The 21346-nt window shown below is 41.3% G+C and overlaps 2 protein-coding genes across 4 annotated transcripts in view; one reads left to right on the top strand and one right to left on the bottom strand.

The window, feature by feature from the left end:
- The window catches only part of ENTREP2 (endosomal transmembrane epsin interactor 2), an 81612-nt gene extending 80205 nt beyond the window's left edge, over nt 1-1407 (top strand). The window contains exons 11-12 of the mRNA XM_058811613.1: nt 503-831; nt 1205-1407. Of these exons, the coding sequence (XP_058667596.1) occupies nt 503-831; nt 1205-1393 (518 nt within the window). The 3' untranslated portion in view covers nt 1394-1407. The remainder of the gene's footprint in view (nt 1-502; nt 832-1204) is intronic.
- Nucleotides 1408-2089: 682 nt separating this feature from the next.
- The window catches only part of APBA2 (amyloid beta precursor protein binding family A member 2), an 80350-nt gene continuing 61093 nt past the window's right edge, over nt 2090-21346 (bottom strand). For 2 of the 3 annotated variants that reach the window (XM_058811248.1, XM_058811249.1), the window contains 7 exons: nt 20142-20228; nt 16435-16620; nt 13622-13801; nt 12360-12572; nt 11447-11566; nt 6111-6251; nt 3361-4615 (listed from right to left, as the gene is read on the bottom strand). In XM_058811248.1, coding sequence (XP_058667231.1) covers nt 4544-4615; nt 6111-6251; nt 11447-11566; nt 12360-12572; nt 13622-13801; nt 16435-16620; nt 20142-20228 — 999 coding nt within the window. In that variant the 3' untranslated portion in view covers nt 3361-4543. Of the gene's footprint in view, nt 3039-3360; nt 4616-6110; nt 6252-11446; nt 11567-12359; nt 12573-13621; nt 13802-16434; nt 16621-20141; nt 20229-21346 lie in introns of those variants that run through there. The other variant, XR_009275105.1, reaches the window with a different exon arrangement.

Raw genomic sequence — 21346 nt, 5'->3', positions numbered from 1 at the left:
TAGGTCCTCTGGTTTAGATCAGCATTTTTGCTTTCTCTGTTTCTCACTAATCTCTCTTGCATATCATTTCCAAGGCCTAGAAATAGGCAGAACTTTAGCCTTAAAGCTGGGGTGAGGGGCTGGGCCTAAAAGAGTATGAGTGGCATGTAACACAGAGTAGCTGGTGGGTTTCCTTAGCATTAATGTCAGCTGAAGTCCTTGAAGGTGGACACAAAAATGTCTGGTTTGTGAAGTTCTTTAATTTTCCACCCACTCATTCTCAAGGCACTCCTCCTTGGCCATGGAAAGGTCTTACTCCTGATTACTCCTAGTTACTCCTGGTTAAAATTACCCATTTTGTAATGTTTCCTTGACTGCATGTTTTTGCTACTCTTCAAACAAAACAGACATTTTATGACAAAGTAGAAACTTTGTGACAATATTTGTTTTGCCTTTTTTTTTCTTTTCTCTTTTTCTTTTTTTAAACTATTACTTTAAAGATATTCTTCCCCCCCTTTTTTAGTTCCTGTCTCTGGTTCTCATATGGCTGCCTCTGCTTGCCAGCATTCTTTGAGCAGTTTTCTACCAACTGGAAAACAGAGGGATACAAGGAAAATTGATCTGCACCTAAAGCCAAAGGCTTTTCACACCGTCTCGAAAGACCGGCCACGCTCCTTAGTGGACCTTAAGGCCTATAAAGACACAAAAATTTTAGTGGCAAAATTTTTGGAACATTCAAACTGTAATCTCCCTCCAGAAGTGCGTCACGTAGTGAACAGCATACGGTCAGTCATTAAATCTGATGAGAGACACATGGAAGAAGCCATCTTCAGTGCCAATATCATAGACCAGGTAGGCCACTGATGTTCTAAAGGTGTGTCCAGTTTCCATAGACAAATGCCTTATATAAATGTTTTTGCAGTTTAAGTTCTTCAGACAATTCCTACTGAAGCTCTTTTATAGTTACATGGCATCAGTAAGAAATAATTTCTATTTATTGGGCAGCAGTACATTTTACACTGCAGTTCAGACGGAGAGCCTGGCTGTGCTTTCCAGGTGCCCAGTCCTGAGCCCTGACCAGCTGCAAGGACAGAAGCAGGAGGGGTTCTGGTGGGCTGAACCTCCTTTGGAAGAGTTTCAGTGTTAGCTTAAATGAAATATTATTCAGTCTTTCCTTACCCCGTTTTCCCCATTCTTTCCTCCTCCCCTCCTGCCTTTCCCGCAGGTGATGACGAGCTCCCAGCAGGGCGCGGGCGGCTGCAGGAAGCGGCTGCAGGGGGATCTGCACCTGCGGAGCTGCGGCGCCCTGAGCTCCGCCGCGGCCCCGGCGCGCAGCCGGACCCCGCTCAGCCGCGCCCTGGAGCGGGAGCGGCCGCACAGCCTGATCGGGGTGTGCCGGGAAACCATCCTGTGACCGGGGTGTGCCGGGGAACCATCCTGTGACCGGGGTGTGCCGGGGAACCATCCTGTGACCGGGGTGTGCCGGGGAACCATCCTGTGACCGGGGTGTGCCGGGGAACCATCCTGTGACCGGGGTGTGCCGGGAAACCATCCTGTGACCGGGGTGTGCTGGGGAACCATCCTGTGACCGGGGTGTGCTGGGGAACCATCCTGTGACCGGGGTGTGCCGGGGAACCCTCCTGTGACAGGGTGCCCGGGGAACCATCCTGTAACCGGGGTGTGCCGGGGAACCATCCTGTGACCGGGGTGTGCTGGGGAACCCTCCTGTGACCGGGGTGTGCCGGGAAACCATCCTGTGACCGGGGTGTGCTGGGGAACTATCCTGTGATCGGGGTGTGCCAGGCAACCATCCTGTGATCAGGGTGCCCTGGGAAACCATCCTGTGATCCGAGTGCCCCAGGAAACCATCCTGTGATCCGAGTGCCCCAGGAAACCTCTGAGAGGGTCAGCAGGTATGTCATGGCAGCTGGGAGCTGTGGAAGAAACCAGGACTGGGACAAACACAGCTAGTGGATGATTAGGAAAAAGTGTCTTCCTTTGGAATTCCACTTTTTTCCCCACAGCAGGATGAGAACGGCTGTTTTTCTGAATGTAAATTTCAGCCTTGATTTTTGCAAACTTTTAATCGATTTATTAGTGAAGTTATAACAAGTGTTTTCCCAACCAGAAATGCATTTATTTCACTGTACTTACAGAAATGCTACTGATGCTGCCCAGCATTTCTTGAAAACCATTGCAAACCCACCAGAGACTGGCTGTACAACTTAAAAGTTGTATTTATTTAATGTACCTCAAAGTGTTTTAACTATCGTCAGTGTTTTAATAAAAAAGTATTTCTGGACTTTGCCTTTTCAACACTGATTTGGATACAAACATAAAGGTGATTTATCCACATACACAGTGCTGTTTCTAATCCATTCTTGCAGTGTCTGTCATTCCAGACTAACTGATCTGTCCAGTTAAATCTGCTCCCCCTCCCAGGGCTGCCCTTTTGAGATGCAGCACTTGCTGCAGTGTGGTTTATTCCTGCTCTGTTCTGAATGTTCACCACTTCAGTCCTGCAGTAGTGTGTGACCAGGAATTGATGGTAAATCCTCTGCAGTGTGTGACCAAAAGATGCATTAGGGAAGAAGACTGAAATTCTGCATTTTTCACAAACTTTTTACCAACAGCAACTGACTGGAAGTTAGAAGAATTTTTATCTAGCAGAGCCTTGAGTATTTTCAAAAAGAATTGTTACTCCAATTCATAGTTTTGACAATTTTATTACTAAAACATATTATTATGGTTCTGCTGTGTTTATGATTTATTTAACATTGATCTTTTAAAAAATATCAAAAAGTAAATATTGACACTGATTTCATTACCAGCATAAACACAGGTCTGCCAGCAACATCTTCCAGTGCAAGCTTCATCCTGGCTCTTTCAGAGGAAATTGGAAAGGCCTTAAACAGAAGGTTCTCATAAAGAACCTACCACAGGTTGATGTTTCAGGATTTTAATTTTTTTGCAGCAGTGCTTGTCAGTAGCCTTAGTTTCCATTTGAGGTTTAATCATATACTGGTTTCATTTGTGTCACTCTGAGCTGGGCAGACATCCTGTGAAAAGGTCACAAAGGAATGTAGCTGAAGATGGGTAGTTTAAGTTTTACAGATTCATCCATTTTAATGTATTTTAATTATAGCATGCTTCTGTATTGATGTGAAGTTACAGTGACATCCAGTGGCAACAAGGTATGCTAATTGAAAGCTTCTACTCTCAAGATCATAATGATACACAAATTCCTAATTCAAGAGAATATTTCCTTTAAAAAAAAATCTGTGACCTTTGCAACTGCACTTAGATGAAGAATTAAATGATCTTCTACTTGCAATTTTTTACTATGTAAAGTTACACAACAAACAAAATAAGCAAGCTTCCTTTCTTGTTTCAGATTTATTAGTGATAGGTTAATTCTCTCCTAAGGTCAGTTGCATGCAACACACTACTCCTTGAAGTACAGTCATCTAAAGCTCTTTAGTTACTGCATGGTAAGGCTTCTTAAGTCACAGTGTATTTTCTTCAAGGCCTTGGCCAAAAGAAAAAAATTAGACAAGGTTACACCAATTAACATTTATCTCATAATCTCATAAGGAATACAACTTTACTACTAGGTTTTTTATCTACACACATTCTAATACTGCTGATGGTGCTAGGTTATTTGTCAAAACAATTTACATTCAGAACACATTGCCTTAGGAATAAGAATGCTTTATAAAAGACAGAAACAGGTAAGCATGGCTTTCCCATTTTGAGCTATTATTAACAAAAAGGTAATATGCAAAAATTAAAGAAAAAAAAACCCCAGCCCAACACATACATACAACCTGTGCAATAAGTTATCCATGAAACAACTCTGTTAAATCATAAAAATCACAAGCATTAAAAATAAATATGTATCTAAATAAATATTTTGATTTTAATCTTGTGGCAATTATTCTTTATTTAGCATATGAAACACTTGTTACATGTTTATGTTCACACCTTGCCAAACAGGTTACACTTGTCATAACAATACCAAGTACTACAGTGGTTTTCTTTACAGTAGAGTCTAAAAGTTTGAACTGCACATATTCCTTTCCACTGAAATACCATCAATTCAGCACCAGTTTTAAAATTATGCAAAGTCATCAGTATTGGACCACTTTATGGGACTGGGATTTTTTTTTCACTTGAGGCAGCCAGAACTTTCTCTAATTGCTTCTCTCTGCCATCTCCTGCAGTCTCATTCATCACATATTCACATTCACTGTGTTATCAAACAAGACAGACATACATCACTCCACATAAAGGTTACAAATAAATATGTTTTAAGTTCTATGAGAAAAGAGTTTAGAAGATGTTCAAAATACTTAAATGTTTACAAAGATTTTTGTCTGTGATTATTGTCCTTGACCATCCTTCTCAACACTTTTTGTCAAAGAAATAGAAAGGAAGGAGAGAAAAGGCAGAGACACCTGTCTGTTCCTTGTTCTGGAGTCCTCGGGTCAGCTTCCAAGCCTTTCATTCATACAAAATACAAAATTCTCTTCAGTTATGACAGCTTCAGCTTGGATGGAAGATGTTAGATGTACAGGGGGGTCTCTTGACCTGTTAGGAGCCTGAACATGGCAGCTGGCATAGTCTTCATGTGAATCTGTCAATTGATTACACAGACATTAATAGAGCTAGTACTAATTTAAAATAATCCAGAAGGCCCCTGTATCTGTATCTCCCTGTGGTCAAAGTGCATTTTTTGTCCTGGCTTCTATAGATCTTTTTCCTAGAGTTTCTAGTTCAAAGTTCTCTGGTTTTAGGATGCTGGTTTGCTATCTTTGCTTTTTTTTTCATGTGGTTTGGGTTTTTTGTTTGGTTTTGTTTTGTTTTTGAATTTATTAATGACAATTACATGATGTGATATCATATAGTTTTAAAAGCCACCTAAACACTTTTTGTTGATATACCCTGCTCCAATTACAGTAAAGTTTACAGACCTTAAATAATAAGTAGCACAAACCTCTCTGAAAATTCATTCTGCTGTTCTGGTATTAATGGAACTTAATGGATAAATTTGTATTCTATCTTCCTCTCTGTGGGAATGTCATTTCATATTTTCACCTAATTACAATATGATCTTCTGAACACAGAACTTGGACTTTGGCACCTGGTGTTCAAATGCCAATCAAGAGTTTGGTGGAACAGTTTCTCCTATGGCTAATGTCAAACCATGACACTAATGCACTTCAATTCCTTCCTCAAGGAGTCCTGGGGCTCCAGTCCCCAGTGCCAGAGGGATTTCACAGACTGACAGAGTCCAAGGCTCAGGTAATCAGGTCTCCACCAGAACTGGACTTATTGGACAACACAAGAAGAAGAAAGGGAAAGTTTACTGACTGATAATACAGACCCTGACCAGCTGCCTTGGTATCTTCTCTTCAGGCTGTAAAGAAGAAAAGTTTCATGCTGTTTTCCTATGTTAGGTGAGAAGTTACACAGTGAAGGGGGACCATGGAGGGGCTGTTGGAATCTACAGCTTTGCTCCTGACAAAGAGCACATACTCTATTATGATTTGTCAGGTATCATTTTCCAGGAGGACACCAGCTCTCTCTAATTTTTGTCAGAGGAACTAGTTGGAGATCTGGCCAGGGTTCTGTACTTAGACTACCATTAAATTCAAGAGGGATTTTGAAAAACTGGACAATCTTGCTTATTCATTGCTGATCTATCTAGAAGTACTGGAGAGAGGTGACTTAACTTACTTCCAAGGTAAGTTGGAAATTAAATTATAAACATGTATATCAGTTTGCATCTTTCAGACATAGTAATTCATTTCTATGGCAGATGCTGTAGTGATAAGAGACATCTTCACAGCCAACATCCCTGAGTGATTTCTTCCTTTAATCACTTGATTTAATTCAGAGAGTAGGTTGAAGGTATAGAATTATGCCAGAAATTCTTAAAAATGAATGGAAAAATGCAGTGAATATGCATCATTAGTTGTTTAAAAAAACCCAACTGTTAATTGTTTCTTATTAGTGCCAAACTTAATTTACTGAATTGTTGAATTTAATGCTGTGTTGACACTCTTTTCCACTGAAACATAAATTTTTTCAACTATTTTGCTGCCTTGCTAAAGGCTTTGTTCCCTTACCTCTCCCACTGAGTTGGACAGTGCTTGCACTATCTTCTCATGAGCCGTGGCCACCACGCTCTGCCCGTTGATCTCGATGATCCGGTGTCCCACTCTCACCCCGCCCCTCTCTGCTATCCCACCTCGCATCAAGCTGCAAATCTGCCAGGAGAAAGCAGTGGTTACTGAGGTTCAGAAATACCACAATGCAGCCCTCAGTGGGACTTAATGAGTGGTGATGCTGTCAGGATTCCAGAAGATGTTGTTGGAAGTATTAATCAATGAGTTTTTAAATGTTACTTTAGGGTTTGTTAGAGGGAGTTTTTTTTCTGAGATTTCTGCCTGTTATAATTTTTGTTTTTAGTCTCCAATTGGGAACATAAAGATACCTTCCACAGTGATACCGGTCGTAGCCACACAGAAGTGGAGACAGAAGGAGAGAGATTTATGCCCTGCTGGGACACAACCTCCTGTGCCCCTGCCAGAGAGGAGGGAGCTCTGCCCTCCAGGGTCTCAGCTTCCCTCTGCACTGTTCAGTGCTGCTGGGCACAGGGAGCTCAGGATGGAGGAGGCAAGTTCAGCCATTCTTCTTTAACTGGCAGCTGAGGTTCCAGTAAAGAACTTGGCACAATTCTGAATGTTATGACCCCTACAACAGGGTAATAATTCTACAAGAAAAATAATTCTACATTCAGCAGACACAGTCCCAGCAGACATTGCTACCTAAAGTATTTTGAGGTTGCAACATGCATAGAGTGCAGGCAGAAAGAGAAATGTCAATCTGGTGTGGAGTTGAGAGTGTTTCCTCCTTAGCAACAGTATCTATGCTGCAAGGGGACCCACCCTGGCAGGCCAGACTGCTGTGCATTAGATACAAATTGCTGGCAAATTATTTCAAATGACTAAGTCCATGAATCACCCAAGGCAGATAATGTACAGCTCCAATCTCTGGAACTAAGCAGACTTTATCAGCATTGGGATTTACCTTTTGTTGACTGAGAAAAACCAGTTCTTGGAGGAAAAGAAATGAGTGCTGGAGCATCAGCTAATGCCTGCTTCTGCAGTTACTGTCAATGGTTAGAATGATATGCCAAGAATCATCATTTGCTGTGATCTGGTCATTTGTTCAGAGCTAAATACAAGTATGGTAAGATGGGCTTGTGCCCCAGTGAGTTTATCTAATTCAGAAGCACAGGATGTGGGGAGATGGCCAGTCTGGGACGTGTTGAACGTAAAACACTGTTTGTGGTTGACTGGAATATTTTCTTATATGGCACTAGCAGCTTCCTTTAAACTCCTCTCCACAAATAACAATGCAATAAAAAAGAAATCCCTTCTCACTTGATGTTCAAACTGTTTGATATGAGGATTGAGAATATATTGTTATTCTGTGCTTATAAAATATATATTATATTATTTGCTTTGCCTTTCTCAGCATTCAGAAACAAAAAATAAAAATCAAAAAAGCCCCAAAAAACCTCAAACCCCAACACATTCCTCCTATGGTGTGATTTATCTTCCACCATGCTCTCTCCAGAGGCTGAGTGTTACCTCCTGGAGTCCTTAAAGTATTTCTGGTGGGCTTCACTATCACTTTACAGAATTGTTCTTGAATTTCAGTCCCATACAATGGATTGTTTTGCAGGTAGTCTGCCTTCTAATCACACAGCTCACAAGATAAACTCTACTACACAGATCTCTTTTACAGAAAGCTTCTCAATTCAACTCACTGTTAGAATAAGTTTGCTCCTTGCTGCTGGGGAGCAGTAATCAGAAAGGACAAAAAGCAGCATGTATCAAAAGAAACCCTGTACATATATTTTTTTGTGGTATAAAAGAAAATAGACAGTACAGCTGAAATAAAAGGTTTTGGAGCAAATGGAAATGTGATCCCTCACCCCACTGGCATAAAGGAAAAGATAATAGCTTGCATATCTGTCCAGAGCCCTTTTCCCTGCTTGGCTCTCAGAGCACTTTTAGCACTTTTAATACCATCAGCCAGTTTTTAATTTCTAACAGCCCCAGACATAGAAAGTGGTCTCCTCATTCAGGAATCCCTCTCCAGAGGAGGCAGGCAGCTTCCTTTTGTGAGCATTAAGTGTTTTAATGAGGTAGAAAGAGAAGCAGACAGAGGCTGAGTGGCTCTGCCCAGGCTCCCAGACCCTGCTAAGCCAGAGACAGCACACACAGAGAAAAAAATATTCTGCATTTACAGCACACATTTAGTGACTCCTGCATTTGCAAGGGCTGACTCAAAGCAGCCTTAAGAGTTTTGTCTCCAGCCAGGGGAGCAATGACAGCTGAAGCTGGTGAGTTTAAACTGAGCAATATCTTTAAGTAAATATGATTTTATTCAGCCAGGACTCTTTAACTTCTTGTATTTGTTGAACATGGCAACAGCTATAATATTAGATAAAGCAAGACACATCTGCTTCTTTTAAGCAAGAGTCTAAATTCTATTGACTCTGTAAACTGAAGGGGAAAAAAGAAAAAAAAAGGTGTAAACCACACTGGTTCAATCCACTCAGCTGTGACAGGTCTGCAATGCCTTAGACCAGCTGCAGCACATCAGATGTGAAACTTCAGTAGCTTCACAATCAGTTTTATTGCAACTGCCCACAGAGTAGCAAAGCATTAGGATAAAATAGTGCCAGACAAACGTTATTCTGTGTAAATGTCTTAATCATAACCTATTAAAATGAGATTTCTTCTCATCTCACTTTTATATTACACTGTTGAAACCCTGTAAATTTTTTGCCAGTTTAAATGACAGTAAACAAATGCAGGGAAGAAAGAATAAGATGTTCTGTAAAGTTTTACTGTATTTTTGGATAGCTTGTGCTAGGCTAGGGGCAGGGTAGATAGTTCTCAGAGAAAGTGAGATTTTGACTGAGAAGTGGTGTTTTATCAGCAGTGAGAATATAACTGGTAATATACAGATTTTTTTTTTCACAATCAAAGATAAAAACTGGTATACAAGGACCAAATCTAGAAGACAATAATGTGATACATAAGGACCACTTGTATTTAAATAACATCATTTTAAAAGAACTGTAGTATAATGACTTTCAGAAGGTGGCTGACAGGTCATCTAATGCTCACCTCCCCATCACACAACACTCATAGTTGTTATGTGTGTGCACAACATTCTTTTTTCAGCTGCAGCAGTGTCAGCATCTGCCTGACAGCCTGCGCAGGCAAAGCCAGCTCAGATGGGGTTTCTGTGGCCAGCAGCTGCTCTGTGTGTTTATGGGCCATTCCCACTCCAATGGCTGTGCATCCTGCACAGATGAGATAGGCAGGGTGAAAAGGAACCACTGCAAGGCTGCTGTCAGGGGAGGCACAGAAATAAATCCCAGCTGCATGGATAATGAGGTAATGGCCTACCAGAAAGAGACATTTAATTATATCTGTTCTGACAAGCCATTTATTTCTTTGCTGTGCTAATGCTGAGCCAACAAAGAACAGTATTACTTCTGGATCCAATCATAATTTGTAACAATTGCTGGCAATTACAAAAGTACTTTTAAAGAGTAGAGTGTCAAACTACCAGAGAGATATATTTTATAGTTATATTTTCAAATGTTGAAAGAGTTTTTCAGAGGAAAGGATTTTCCAGGCCCAGAGGTTTGTCTCCATAGCAGCCTAACAAAAGATGTTACTCTTACCTTTTTGTTCACTGGCTTTCATATTCAAACAGGCTTTTCATAGCTGAAATGCACTGCAAGGCTTTATTTTTTCTTTTTCCTATATGAAAAGGATTTTTTGCTGCTTTTGGTGAACTTTACATTTGATGTCATTTGAATGTTGTTCATTTAAGTGGAAGGAATGATGATCTGCCAGTGTGGTGACATGGCCAGTAGATGGAGGGAGCACACTGTGACAGGAAACAAGCAGAGCCTGCAGGATTTACTAAACTGAGGCTCCAGGCATGTAGGAGATGATTAGCAGGGACAAGATGAATAGATTGTCACAGAGACTGCCTGTCCATGTAAGGGCATGGCATGCTCCTAATCCACCTCGGCCTGATCCATTTCCCCAGCCCTGATCCCTCCCCCACCAAAGCTGGGAATGGGCTCCTGAAAACTTGATAATCACATGCAGTGATGCTTACAGGTATATAAATGTATTCCCTTGTTTGGTTATAGCACCAGTGGAACATACAAGACTTACAAAGGTGAGCAATAAAGGAATGAGATCAGTGCCTCAAAGAGAGCACCCTCTGTGAGATCAGGTGAAACCAGATCCTGGGGTAGGAACCACTTAAGAGTTCATCCAGCTGGAGCAGAGGTACAGCAGTGCCTTTATATGTAATCTTAGGCAGGAACATTTTAAACTTGTGGAGTAGTAACTGAGAGATGGCCAGGAGAGCTGCAAACCCACTCCTGAGCCATCTGAAGTGCAGGAAGGCACATGCACCACATCTTACAGTCACCTGTTACTCTTCCAGCTCTCAAAGGGTGGCAAACAGAGATCTGGCAACTTCAATCAATGCATTTCACAGAACAGGGAGCAGAGCCCACAGCCTTTCTGATGTGGTTTTCTATGTGAGCAGCCTGATTATTTTTTCCCTAGACTGGAGGAAGAGGAAATGCTGATGGTCCTGCCCTACAGCCAGTCCCTACTGCTAGTGGCAGCCCCCAGAAGGGCCAGTGACTACCTGGGTTAGTTGTGTGGGGAGTTTGCTCTGGAAAGGTGACAAAGAATGGCTTGGGAAGGAAGAACTGAGAGAGGAGGAGGCTGAGCTGCCTGGGGTAAGTGTTCACTGCCACATTTGTTCTCCTCTTTGCTGCTGCTATTACAGGGAAGCTGCAGCACACAGAGGAGGGGTACCTGGGCCGCAGCCTATACAATTGCTTTGTAATGAGAGGTTAGCTTTTATAAGAGTTTAGTTTCAATAACAGTAGGTCACAATTATATTCCCATGCCTACTACCATGTGATCCACATAAATTATGCACAGCAGAAAAATAATTAAAAGTCTTAGTGAGTGTGGAATGAAACTTTAAAAAGAGAAACAGAATCAGATCTAAGATTGAAGTGCTATAATTATAAAAACCTTTTTCAGCATAAGATTTCCTTGCAACTCTGGCACTAATAACAGTTTTACGTGATCAGACTATTGCACCAAATAATCTGGGCTATAAATCTTGTTGCTTTATTATGTAGGAAAATCCCTCAAGAATTTCTCCCAGTGTCATCCATTTGCATTATATTACTCAGAGACTGTAAGGTTTTAATAAACAGTAGAAAAAGTGAGGTCATGCAAGATTGTCTCAGTACTTCCATATGTTTTTTGAAAAAGACAAAAAAGTGAAGGGAAAAACTCCAGAACAATCAATGAACACAGAAACTTACAATTCCATTCTGTACACTGAAGCCCAGCTGGTATTTCAAGTCTGGCCGTTTTATGAGGACAGTAGTCACAGGAGGACAGCTGACAATGTTCAGTTTGACTTGTGTCTGATTCTTGAGTCCCTGTAAGATATTCCAAAAGTCAATATTTCTGAAATTAATCTCACTGAGCCCTCATCTGTGATTTCCTAATTGCAAGAGTGTTAAGCAGCTGATCTGAGAAAGACCAGTGAGAGTTAACAGAAATTGATTGCTAACTTAGAGATACATTTCTCTTATTTATTTCCCTCGATATTTGGCTCAACAAAACATTAAAATTTTGCCTGTAATTACTACAGAAATTTAAACAAATCTTCCAATAAAAATCAAAACTGACTACTGCTTGCTGTTTCCCAGCATCTGGCTAATTAATCTCCTGCTTCTGCTGCTCTTGGTAAATCTGCACAGACATCAGATTTAGTCTCCATGACTAAAGATATTGCATTCTGGAATTCCATTGTGTCTGCAGAGTCTTCATCTGCTCACTTGATCTGTCCTGCAGTCTTCCAGCCTCCATCCATTTTATCTGCATGGAACCCAAAAATGCATAGGAGATTTTAATCTTATTTTATGCTGGAGGCTGTGAGGAAGCTTAAAACTTTGAAGACAGCTAAGTACTTAATTTAGGCAAGTTTTACAGACATGGTCTCATTTGTTATAGCCCAGTAACAAAACTGTAACATGTTCTCCAGCCCTAAATTTCTGTGCATTATCACTCCTGAATCTCTAATTCTGCTTTTTGTTAATGACAGATTGCTGGGGTTTTTTGCAGTGATATGAAAAATTGTATCTGCTGGAAATCTACAGGATCACTTGTCAGAGGATTCCACCTGCGTTGTCCTACGATCTACAGCATAGAGTTGTAAGTCTGGGGTACCTTTATGATCCCTTGGCATGTTGCAAGAGGTAGACCAACTAAACTGGTGCCATTAATGGACATGATTTGGTCTCCAATGCTCAGTTTTCCTGAACGTGCTGCAGGGCCTCCATTCATCATGTTGGCCAGGATAACCGTGGGTAGAATGGATCCCCATCCAGATTCCACAATCACTACCCCAAGAATTTCTCCCTTCTGTTTTTCTAGCTGGAGCTGCAATTAAAAAGGAAAAACATTTTTTTTGCTTTGATTTGTCTGACTTTGAGCATGAATATGTCACTTGTTCCCAAATAACATCTACAAATCACAAACAAAATTCTGTTCTTTGCCATTAGGTACTTCATGACTTCAATGTTAACTGTGGAACACACAGCTGTTTCTTTTCAGGGGTGTCCTGCACTTGTTTGTTGAAGGTCATAGAGGTTTAATAGGCAGAGCACTCACACATGGTTAACTCTGTAGGAAGTGGTGGAACTGGATGCCAAGGGAATGAATGCTAAGGAAGTTTCTGTCCCTGGAACCAGAGGGGGAGGCTCTAACCTTTTGTGGCTGAGGCAGTGCCTGCCAGCCAGGCTTTGTTCAGCTCCACTCCTGCCAGCACTGCTCAGGTTTTCTCTTGATCTCAGGGCTTGTCTGTCCTTTTCAGGCAAGGATCTCTTAATGATTATTACCATTATTATTGTTATTAATATTGTTAATTATTGAATATACTCGTGCCTAGCATGTAAGATCCCTGATGTGCTGTAAATGATGCCTTCTCCTGAGCTGTCAGTAACCACAGCACAGCTAACACCTATAAAGTGGAGCAAGAGTTTAAGTAGAGAACATGTTCTTGAGGCAAATACAGGGAATTATTTCCTCTCAAATGTGGAATGACAGGGAATGCTGATGGCCAGCTGACTTCTGCTGAAGTTATCTTTTGCAGAAAACCACAACTCTGCCAGCTCTTTCTGTGTCAGTGCTTAGGTGAAACATAAAATCACCTTACACTGTGTACTGTGAATAGCACAGAGCTTATCTAGCTCAGATGTAAATGTACTTTATTACTGTTCTTATCAATGGAAACAGAAAGACCCTGAACATGAAAACAAGAAATCCTAATAACACATAAAGCTGGTTTTAGTACACAGGACTGATGAAGGACACATCTTGAAACAGTAATATCATCTTTAAAAATGCAAAAAAAAAATATTTTTGAGAATATTTCTTTTACTCTGAAAAAAATTGGATCAATTTGAAATGAAAATCCAAATCTAGTCTACCTCTTTGCAGTTTTCTGAATTGGAGAAGTGTATGAGATCATCGTTGTACATCTCCTGGGTGTTGATGATGTCACTATATTCTTTCTGACTGAGATCCTCTGGGTTAATTCCGTTGGCTCTTAAAAACTCTTGGTAAGCCACACTGAAAGCCTGACCAATTGACTGAGCTATGAGCTGTGCCTAAAATGTAGAAAAAAGCAGCTCAGAGAAAGGACAGATCAACAGTTTAGCAATGAAATCACAAGAAACCAGGAGAGAGATTGGATTTTAAGACAGAATCAAAATAAGGATCCTGCAAAGTTTCTGCATTAGCATGGATATAAAGTCATTTTAAGGTCTGCTGTACAGAAAGAACCCATTCCATCCAAAATCAAATTGCAAGCTCCATTAAAACCCCCTGCTGCTGTCCCCTGCTCAGTACTCTGCAGCAGCAAGCAGCCATTTGCCGCCCATGCCCTGTTCCAGTGGGCACTGGAGAGGCCTGGCTGCAGCAGAGCTGTGGAAGGGAGCACAGGCTGCCTGCAGGGCTGAGGGGAGCAGGGATGCTCTGCCTGCATCCCTGGCTGTGGTGGCTCTGGCTGTGGTGTCACCTGCTGCCCCTGCCTTTGCAGGACTGAAAGCACAGCTCCAACACAGCCATCTGCTCCCCTGCTCCTGCCACAGTGCCTGTGCCAGCAGCCAGGGACACCCCTGCTTACCCACTGCACATCCAGGGCAGTGCTCCCGTTAACGCCTCGACCAGCAGCGGCAGGGAGCGCTTCAGGAGTGCAGCCAGAGCCGCCATTAAAGCCTGCTAATGTTGAGAACACCCATTCAAAAGCCCCCGTCTCTCTTAAATTTTGGAGCACTTAACTGCACTTTCCACTAGATGGCAAGGGAACACAGAGAAACAGAGATCAGTAAAAGGAATGTGTAGTCACTTTTTCTACATTTGAATTATGGTTTTCTTACTCTGGGTTTACTGCATCTCATAGGAGAATGCTATGTTGAGTTTTTTATGTTTTTGGATCATCACTTGTGTGGTCATTGGGGCATATGAGTAGCTCCTGAAGATATGAGACATTAATTGCACCTTACATGCCCTAAAAATATTACTAACCAAACCTGTATTCTGAAAATGCAACACAGTTTCTTAGACAGTCAGTATCTTTTAAATGCATTTCAAATGCATGGGGTTTTCTGGCCATTATAAATCTGTATATTCTTACAATCTATTGATCAAGTGTTTTCTTTGATGCTAAAAGGTTGTTTCTGTATTTCATTTGTGCTGCTGTACACAAAAGCACCAATCTGCTTGACTGGAAATGACTTTAGAAAATCAAGGACACCAGTCACAAATTGTTTCTTCAATTTTTAAAGCATATTTTCAAGTCTTTATACTAGAGGTTTGTACAGAATCATACAATATGCTGAGCTGGAAGGGACCCATCAGGATCAAGTCCAACTCCTGGCTCTGCACAGGACTTCCCCAAAATTCCAGCCTGTGTGCCTGAGAGCATTGTCCAAATGCTTCTTGAGCTGAGCCAGGCTTGGTGCTATGACCACTGCCCTGGGCAGTATGGTAGTGCAGAGGTCACTCAGGACATTTTCATATCATTCCATTATTAAAGTTCATCACTCATTACTGAGTCCTTCTGATCTCCATTGCCACTGCTTTCTCTGTAGTTCGCCCTCTGCTTTTGCCTTCATTCTACCTTCCCAAAGCCAACAGCTCCAGATGTCGTGCTCTGTTCTATTGCTGCCAGTAACAGCCAGTTCTTACATCTTAATTACATCTCTATCTCTGAGCTCTTATGAATGTTTATGAAAGCATTATGCACAACTTAGAGATAATGTAATTAAGTTGCTTGAAAAGGTTATCCAAGCAAAGCTGTGACAGAGCTGAGCTAACTGGGTCTCAGAACAACCTCAGTCTAGAACTCTAACCTTTAGACAATGCCATTTCTCCTTCACGGGCCTAATTGCTTTAAAATAATGAAAATGGATTGCTTAACTCAGAATATATGCAACCTCTGAGTTATGACTGTCTGACCCAAAGAACTCCATTATTTTTTAATTGGTATTATATCTAAATATATACCTAGAAGTTATATCTATAATTGTTCCTATAATAACAGTGACGACAAATACTTTGTACTGCCTCTTACTGCCAAGTTAGAAACAGAACAAATTTTGCTTTTTCTGTTTTACTGGCTTGGTATATTTTTCCATAAATGTTTTAGGTTGAAGTCCCTTCTCTGCCACTTCGGACAGAAGCACCTAATTTATTACAATCCCAAACCCAGATATACAACAGCAGTAAAGCAAGGTTATCTTCTTTTGTCACAGGAGGTATGGGATGGCACATCAGCACTTTTCACAACAGTGAAACAGGATGTACAGCAGAGATGGACAGAATTCTATGATTCTATATAAAAATTCTAATTTGTAATCTTTGCTAGGGATGAAGAAAGAGAACTGAAAAATAAACAGCTGAATGTGTTCCTAAACACCAAAGGATCAAGTGGCATGTTTGAGAGTACATACAACTAGAGGTCAGTAGCCACAAGGAACCAGGACTGGGTAGAGGGCAGCCAAGGCAGTAGAAGGGACTTGGCTTCAGTTAAGAAGAAGTCCAGAATGGTTCCAGCTCATTCCAAGTGCCTGGAGGCACATATGTGTCATTTTGTGCCAACCCACTGGACAAAAGGAAATAATCCAGGATGAACGATCAGTTTGATATCCCACAGGTTAACTTTGCCCGTGAATGGCCATTGACTTCAGAGCTCTCTCCATGACCTACATTGTTTAAATGAATGGATCCATTTACTTACATCCTCTGACTCAAAGACGTGGCAGATCATTTTGTACTGCTTCTTGCCCTCCTGGGCGCCGGGGGTGGTCTCGATGCAGTCCTGGGAGGCGGAGCGGGGCATGCGGCGCCGCGCCATCAGCACCACGATGTTGCCGATGTCGGCGATGTAGGAGATGGTGCGCAGCGCGTGGTCCATCATGGTTTCCTGCACACAGCAAGGACAAACAGAGCAGTTCTGCATGCCTGCTGCTCTCCTGCAAATACTGCAGCTGCCCTCTGCTTGACAGCCTGCTGCTGGAGAAAGACAAAAGCTACAGAAGCACTTCCTATGGGCCCAGACTGGATATTCTCTCCAGTCAAAGGGAAGCAGAGCAGCTGTCCAAGGCATTGGCTTCAATGGAACTGTTACCTAAGCAAATTCAATATGGTTGCTGCTGTAAAGGAAGAATGAAGAGCTATGCTGCTGTTTTACATTCATTTTCATGCTGTTGGAAAATTATGTTATTCCTTTACATATTTTGCTGTTGTTAGGATGAACTGTACTTAAGGAAATAGAAAGGGCACACCTGAAATCTGCTTCTGGCTGGGGTCACTGATCAGTTTGGAGAGTTTTTCCAGGTTTTATCTATTGCTCAAACTAGAAGCAACCAGAAGCATAATAGTTATACTGATCAAACTAGTTGAGGATGTGTCCTGACCATCCCTGTCCCTCACCTTAATAGCTAAAAGCATCCACCAAATTCCATCTTAATTGCAACAAAAACAAGTGGTACAAGTTAATTCACAATTTTAATAATTTATATAAGCAGCAGCATTCTTTATGTAAACAGCTTGGCACTAGTTTAGCATCAGTTGAACAATTTTCTGAGGCCTAAGGAAGAAGGGTTGTTCTTCAAGTCAACCAAAGTAATTGTTTTAAGAATTTCAGTACAATTTAACTTGACAGACAAAACTACAAATTACTGTTGTTTCTTAGAACCACTTGTCTTGCTGAAGATAATCACTACCCATAAAATTATTGTAATGATTCTTCTCAGGCTTGAAATAATGCTTATCCCTAACCTATAAAAAGTAATGATGGTTAAAAGATGGCTTGAGGAGTGTCTCTAAGGGCTGCAGGGGCTCAGGAGGATTTACAGCACTTCTGTCAGAATGGAAAAATGTTTTATAATGGACATGTCTCAGCAGGATGCTGGGAGCTCTGCAGAGATAAGAGATAATTGCTTTTCAGCAGTGTGCACCAAGTATTGTGTAAGGGTGTAATCATACATGCAGTGTGCACAAGAGTGAATGCATTGGGAAAATGAAGGCATTTCATCTCACCTGCCAAGAAAGTCTTTCTGCCCATATCATCACACAGAGGTTACTTAAATGGTTTGAGTTTTTTTATTTTCCCCTTGTAGGGGTGAAAGCAATCATTCCTCCATCCCTCCCACATTTTTCCTGTTAAGAGTAAGGCAAATACTATCTGGTGACTGTAAATATGAGTTTACTTTTGACTTAGTTGTGACTTGACTTTTTCCTTTGTCTCTCCATATTCCACTGTACTCAATTTTCCATTACCAATATCTTTTTCACCCCTCTCCTTTATTACTTTCCCATAAATCCCTCCTGTCTATTTGCCTCTCTCCTTTCCTTTATCCCTTTTTCAGTCCTATCCAGTCCATCCTTGTTGTCCTTATATTTATTCTTAGCAATTCAGCCTCTCTCAGGCTTTTCTGAAGCCATTGTTCTCTTCTCCTGTCTAGATTGCCCTTTCTCAGATTCTCCCTTCTTTCCCATGGAATTCTTTCAGAATCTTGTTTGTTGCTTTTCTTGAAACCCAAAGAGCAGCTGAAGGAAAAAACCTAAGCATTCCTCCAAGCTTTAAAGTGCTGTACTCCTGTGGGAGTGTGAAGACAGCCTAATGAGTCAGGCGATTTAGTGGAGTCAATCGTGCACCAGAGGCTCTGCACATCCACATTTGTGAGCTCTACATCTTTATTTTTCTTTCTTCATTTTCCCAGCTTCTCTTCACTGACTGAGCAAGAAGCTGGGAGAGGCTGCTGTGGCTTCTGCTGGTTTGGGGCAGTGAGTGCAACCCACAAAGCTGTGGCACAGGGAAGAATTCCTGTCCTATCAACAAGGCACGTGGGCAAACATAAGGCAGCTCCTACTTCATCCCTACTAACCAGGTGCTTGATGGCTGAATGTATTCAGCAACTAAATGCATAAACACCCAGGAATGGCAGGGGTGCCATTTCCTTGTGCTGTTCAGGGCAACACAATCACCACTGCTGGCTCTCTTCCAGCCCAGGAATGCACCTGACTGGTGTTGCTCAGCATTTTGAACCTTGCTGCATGTCATTTCCTGAATGGGAATTTTACATTTTCATTCAGCTGTTGCCTCACGTGAGCTGTACAACACTACAGATGGATTAAAACACATGGCATGCTGCAGAAACAGGGTTTATGTAATTGATAAAGCCCTGAAAGTACAGATTGTCTCTGGCAGCTGCCACCCCAGCTGAAATAGACCCATGGTAATTATACCAGCCAGGACCTTCACTAGCACTGAAAAGTGTTACCAAGCCAAAAATGCTAAAAAGTCATGGGAATATTTCTGTTATAGCTCTTTGAAAGACATAGTGTAAAAAGAAACACAAACAAAACCAAACGAGCAAACAAAAACAAAACCCCAGGGAAAACACTAGAGAGCTTGGAATTAGAACAATTTCCACTATTACTATTTTCATCTGGTTGAGCAGCTCAGACATTAGACACCACTTATGATGGAGCATCACCACAAATCTCAGGGGATCAGAAGAGTAAGATGCCAGTTCCTTTGACAGTTTGTGGGCTACTTCAAAGGACCTTTCCTTTTTTTTTTTAAATTGGTGTTCAGCTGAAATGCTGAACTATTTAAAGTAAGAAGAGTGATTTCCACTAAGACTAATCCTTACTCAACAGACACTGTACCTGTTAACTGCCATACATTCCAGCTATAAACTGTAGCTCTTCATTTATCAATAACATCCCCTAAACAAAAGAAAACTTGACATGATTTACTTCTGACAAAATGTTGCTAAAAATGCCCTTTTCAATGCCTCTCATAAGAATGAAAATTTGAAGACTTCCTGTATGATCAAAGTTGTGAGATTACTAAATATTTGATCCATGTATAAATTATATGTATTTAGTTGTAAATTCCTCAAAACCTCCTTTTGATGAAGATCACCTCTTGTTGAATAGACAAGCATTCCTAGAAGATGAGGCTGGTCATTGCTGTGCTCTCCAAATGCTGCTTTTATATGAACCATTAATAATTTACCTTAGTCAATAGGATGGTGGCTCAGATGTGATTTATGGAAAAAAATTGAGATGAAATGTTACAAATGGCAGGATATGAATGGCTTAGTCAAAGCAGCAAATGACTTCCCTGTTGGACTGTAAATCTGGGTTCTGAAGCTGTTCCAGAGGAGTGGTGTACATGCATTCTGAAAGGCTGTTGAATATTTTTTTGAATTGAGTTGAATTATTGCTCAATTATAGCAACATGCAGACATCTTCCAACACATCAAATAAGCAAAGCAGGTGTCAGTCTTGTCAGTCTATTGGCAAGTGTTAGAACAATAGGAGCTCTTTCTGAATACCTGAATTTATACAGGTTCAATAAAGTGTCCCACTAACTGTGTAAGAGCACAATCTAACTCAACATTATTCTCCAAGAGTTTAAATCCAACTTACCTGTGTGTCTGCATTTAGAACTTTGATCCTCTGTGTGGAGATGAACAGATCCACTTCAGTCAAGGCTTGGGAATCTCCCTCTGAGGTCTAAAAGATAAATGATGTTTTACAAGAGAATTTTTAATTTTCAGAATGACAAATTCATGGACTGCTTCAAGCATAATGTGATGTGAGACAACTGCACTTAAAACTATTACAGAGCTGGCTATTCAAAGGTGTTTCTAAAGACATGCAAAGAGTACATTTATTGCATAGACAGAGTGAAGCCTACTCTGATATTCTGGGTAAGAGAGAATTTTGGAGCCTGTGGGACTGACAGCTCAAGCATTAAAATTCTCTATTTATATGAAAACAGGTGAAAAAGTATGGCTGGTTTTTCTTTACTTTCTCACTGATGCACTTCAGTACTTGAGGCACCAGACTTGAGAAAGTAGGAGAACTGAGAAGGTGACTTAGTTCCCATCAGCTGTTTAGGCCTTGCCACCTTCAGTGAGCTCACCCAAAAAAGTGCAAACTGATGCTCAGTGCTGTGGTGGGATTTAGGACTTTTTTTTTTTTTTAGTTTTTCCTAGAAAATAAAGAACCAAGCACTGAACTAACGTTTCTCTCATATCACAGAAGGCCATCAGGGTATGACCTCAGCTGCTTCTGAGCACTGCTCACTAGGGAAACACTTCCATACCCCATCAGAGGGCATGGTCACAGAGCAAGAGGGATCATTACAATGTAATGCCAGGCTCCAATGTGAGTCCTGGCTCTGTCCACTTGAGAAAACAGGAGAAGAGGTGGCAAAGCAGCTGCTACCTCCCACTGAAGCATTGTCCAAGTGCTGCCCTTGTTCTCTAGTCCAGCAGGAACATATGGATTCCTGCAGGCTGCTTGGGCACAGGGACCACTGCAGCTGGTATTGAGCAGCACCTGTGGCAGCAGCCTCAGAATAAAATGGCCACAGATTGTCTCAGCCTGGGCTAAAGGCAGGCACCAGTCTCCAGGTCAGACACTGGCTCATGATGAGAATTACGTATTTGCTAATCCTTTTTGGAGTTATAAAGGCTTAGCTATGCCTATAATTCATTTAGATTCATTTTATTCTAATTATCTTCCAGCAAAACACAAAGCAAGCACATACTTTGGCAGATACTACTTGTATTGATTCCATCCTTATGGTGATATTTTTGTCATCTGTATTTAGTTATTTGAAGTAT

Source organism: Ammospiza caudacuta, chromosome 10 (assembly GCF_027887145.1).
Source record: "Ammospiza caudacuta isolate bAmmCau1 chromosome 10, bAmmCau1.pri, whole genome shotgun sequence".
Lineage (NCBI taxonomy): Eukaryota > Metazoa > Chordata > Aves > Passeriformes > Passerellidae > Ammospiza > Ammospiza caudacuta.
The sequence above is the reverse complement of the archived record's forward strand: the minus strand, read 5'-3'. Positions and strand labels throughout refer to the sequence as shown.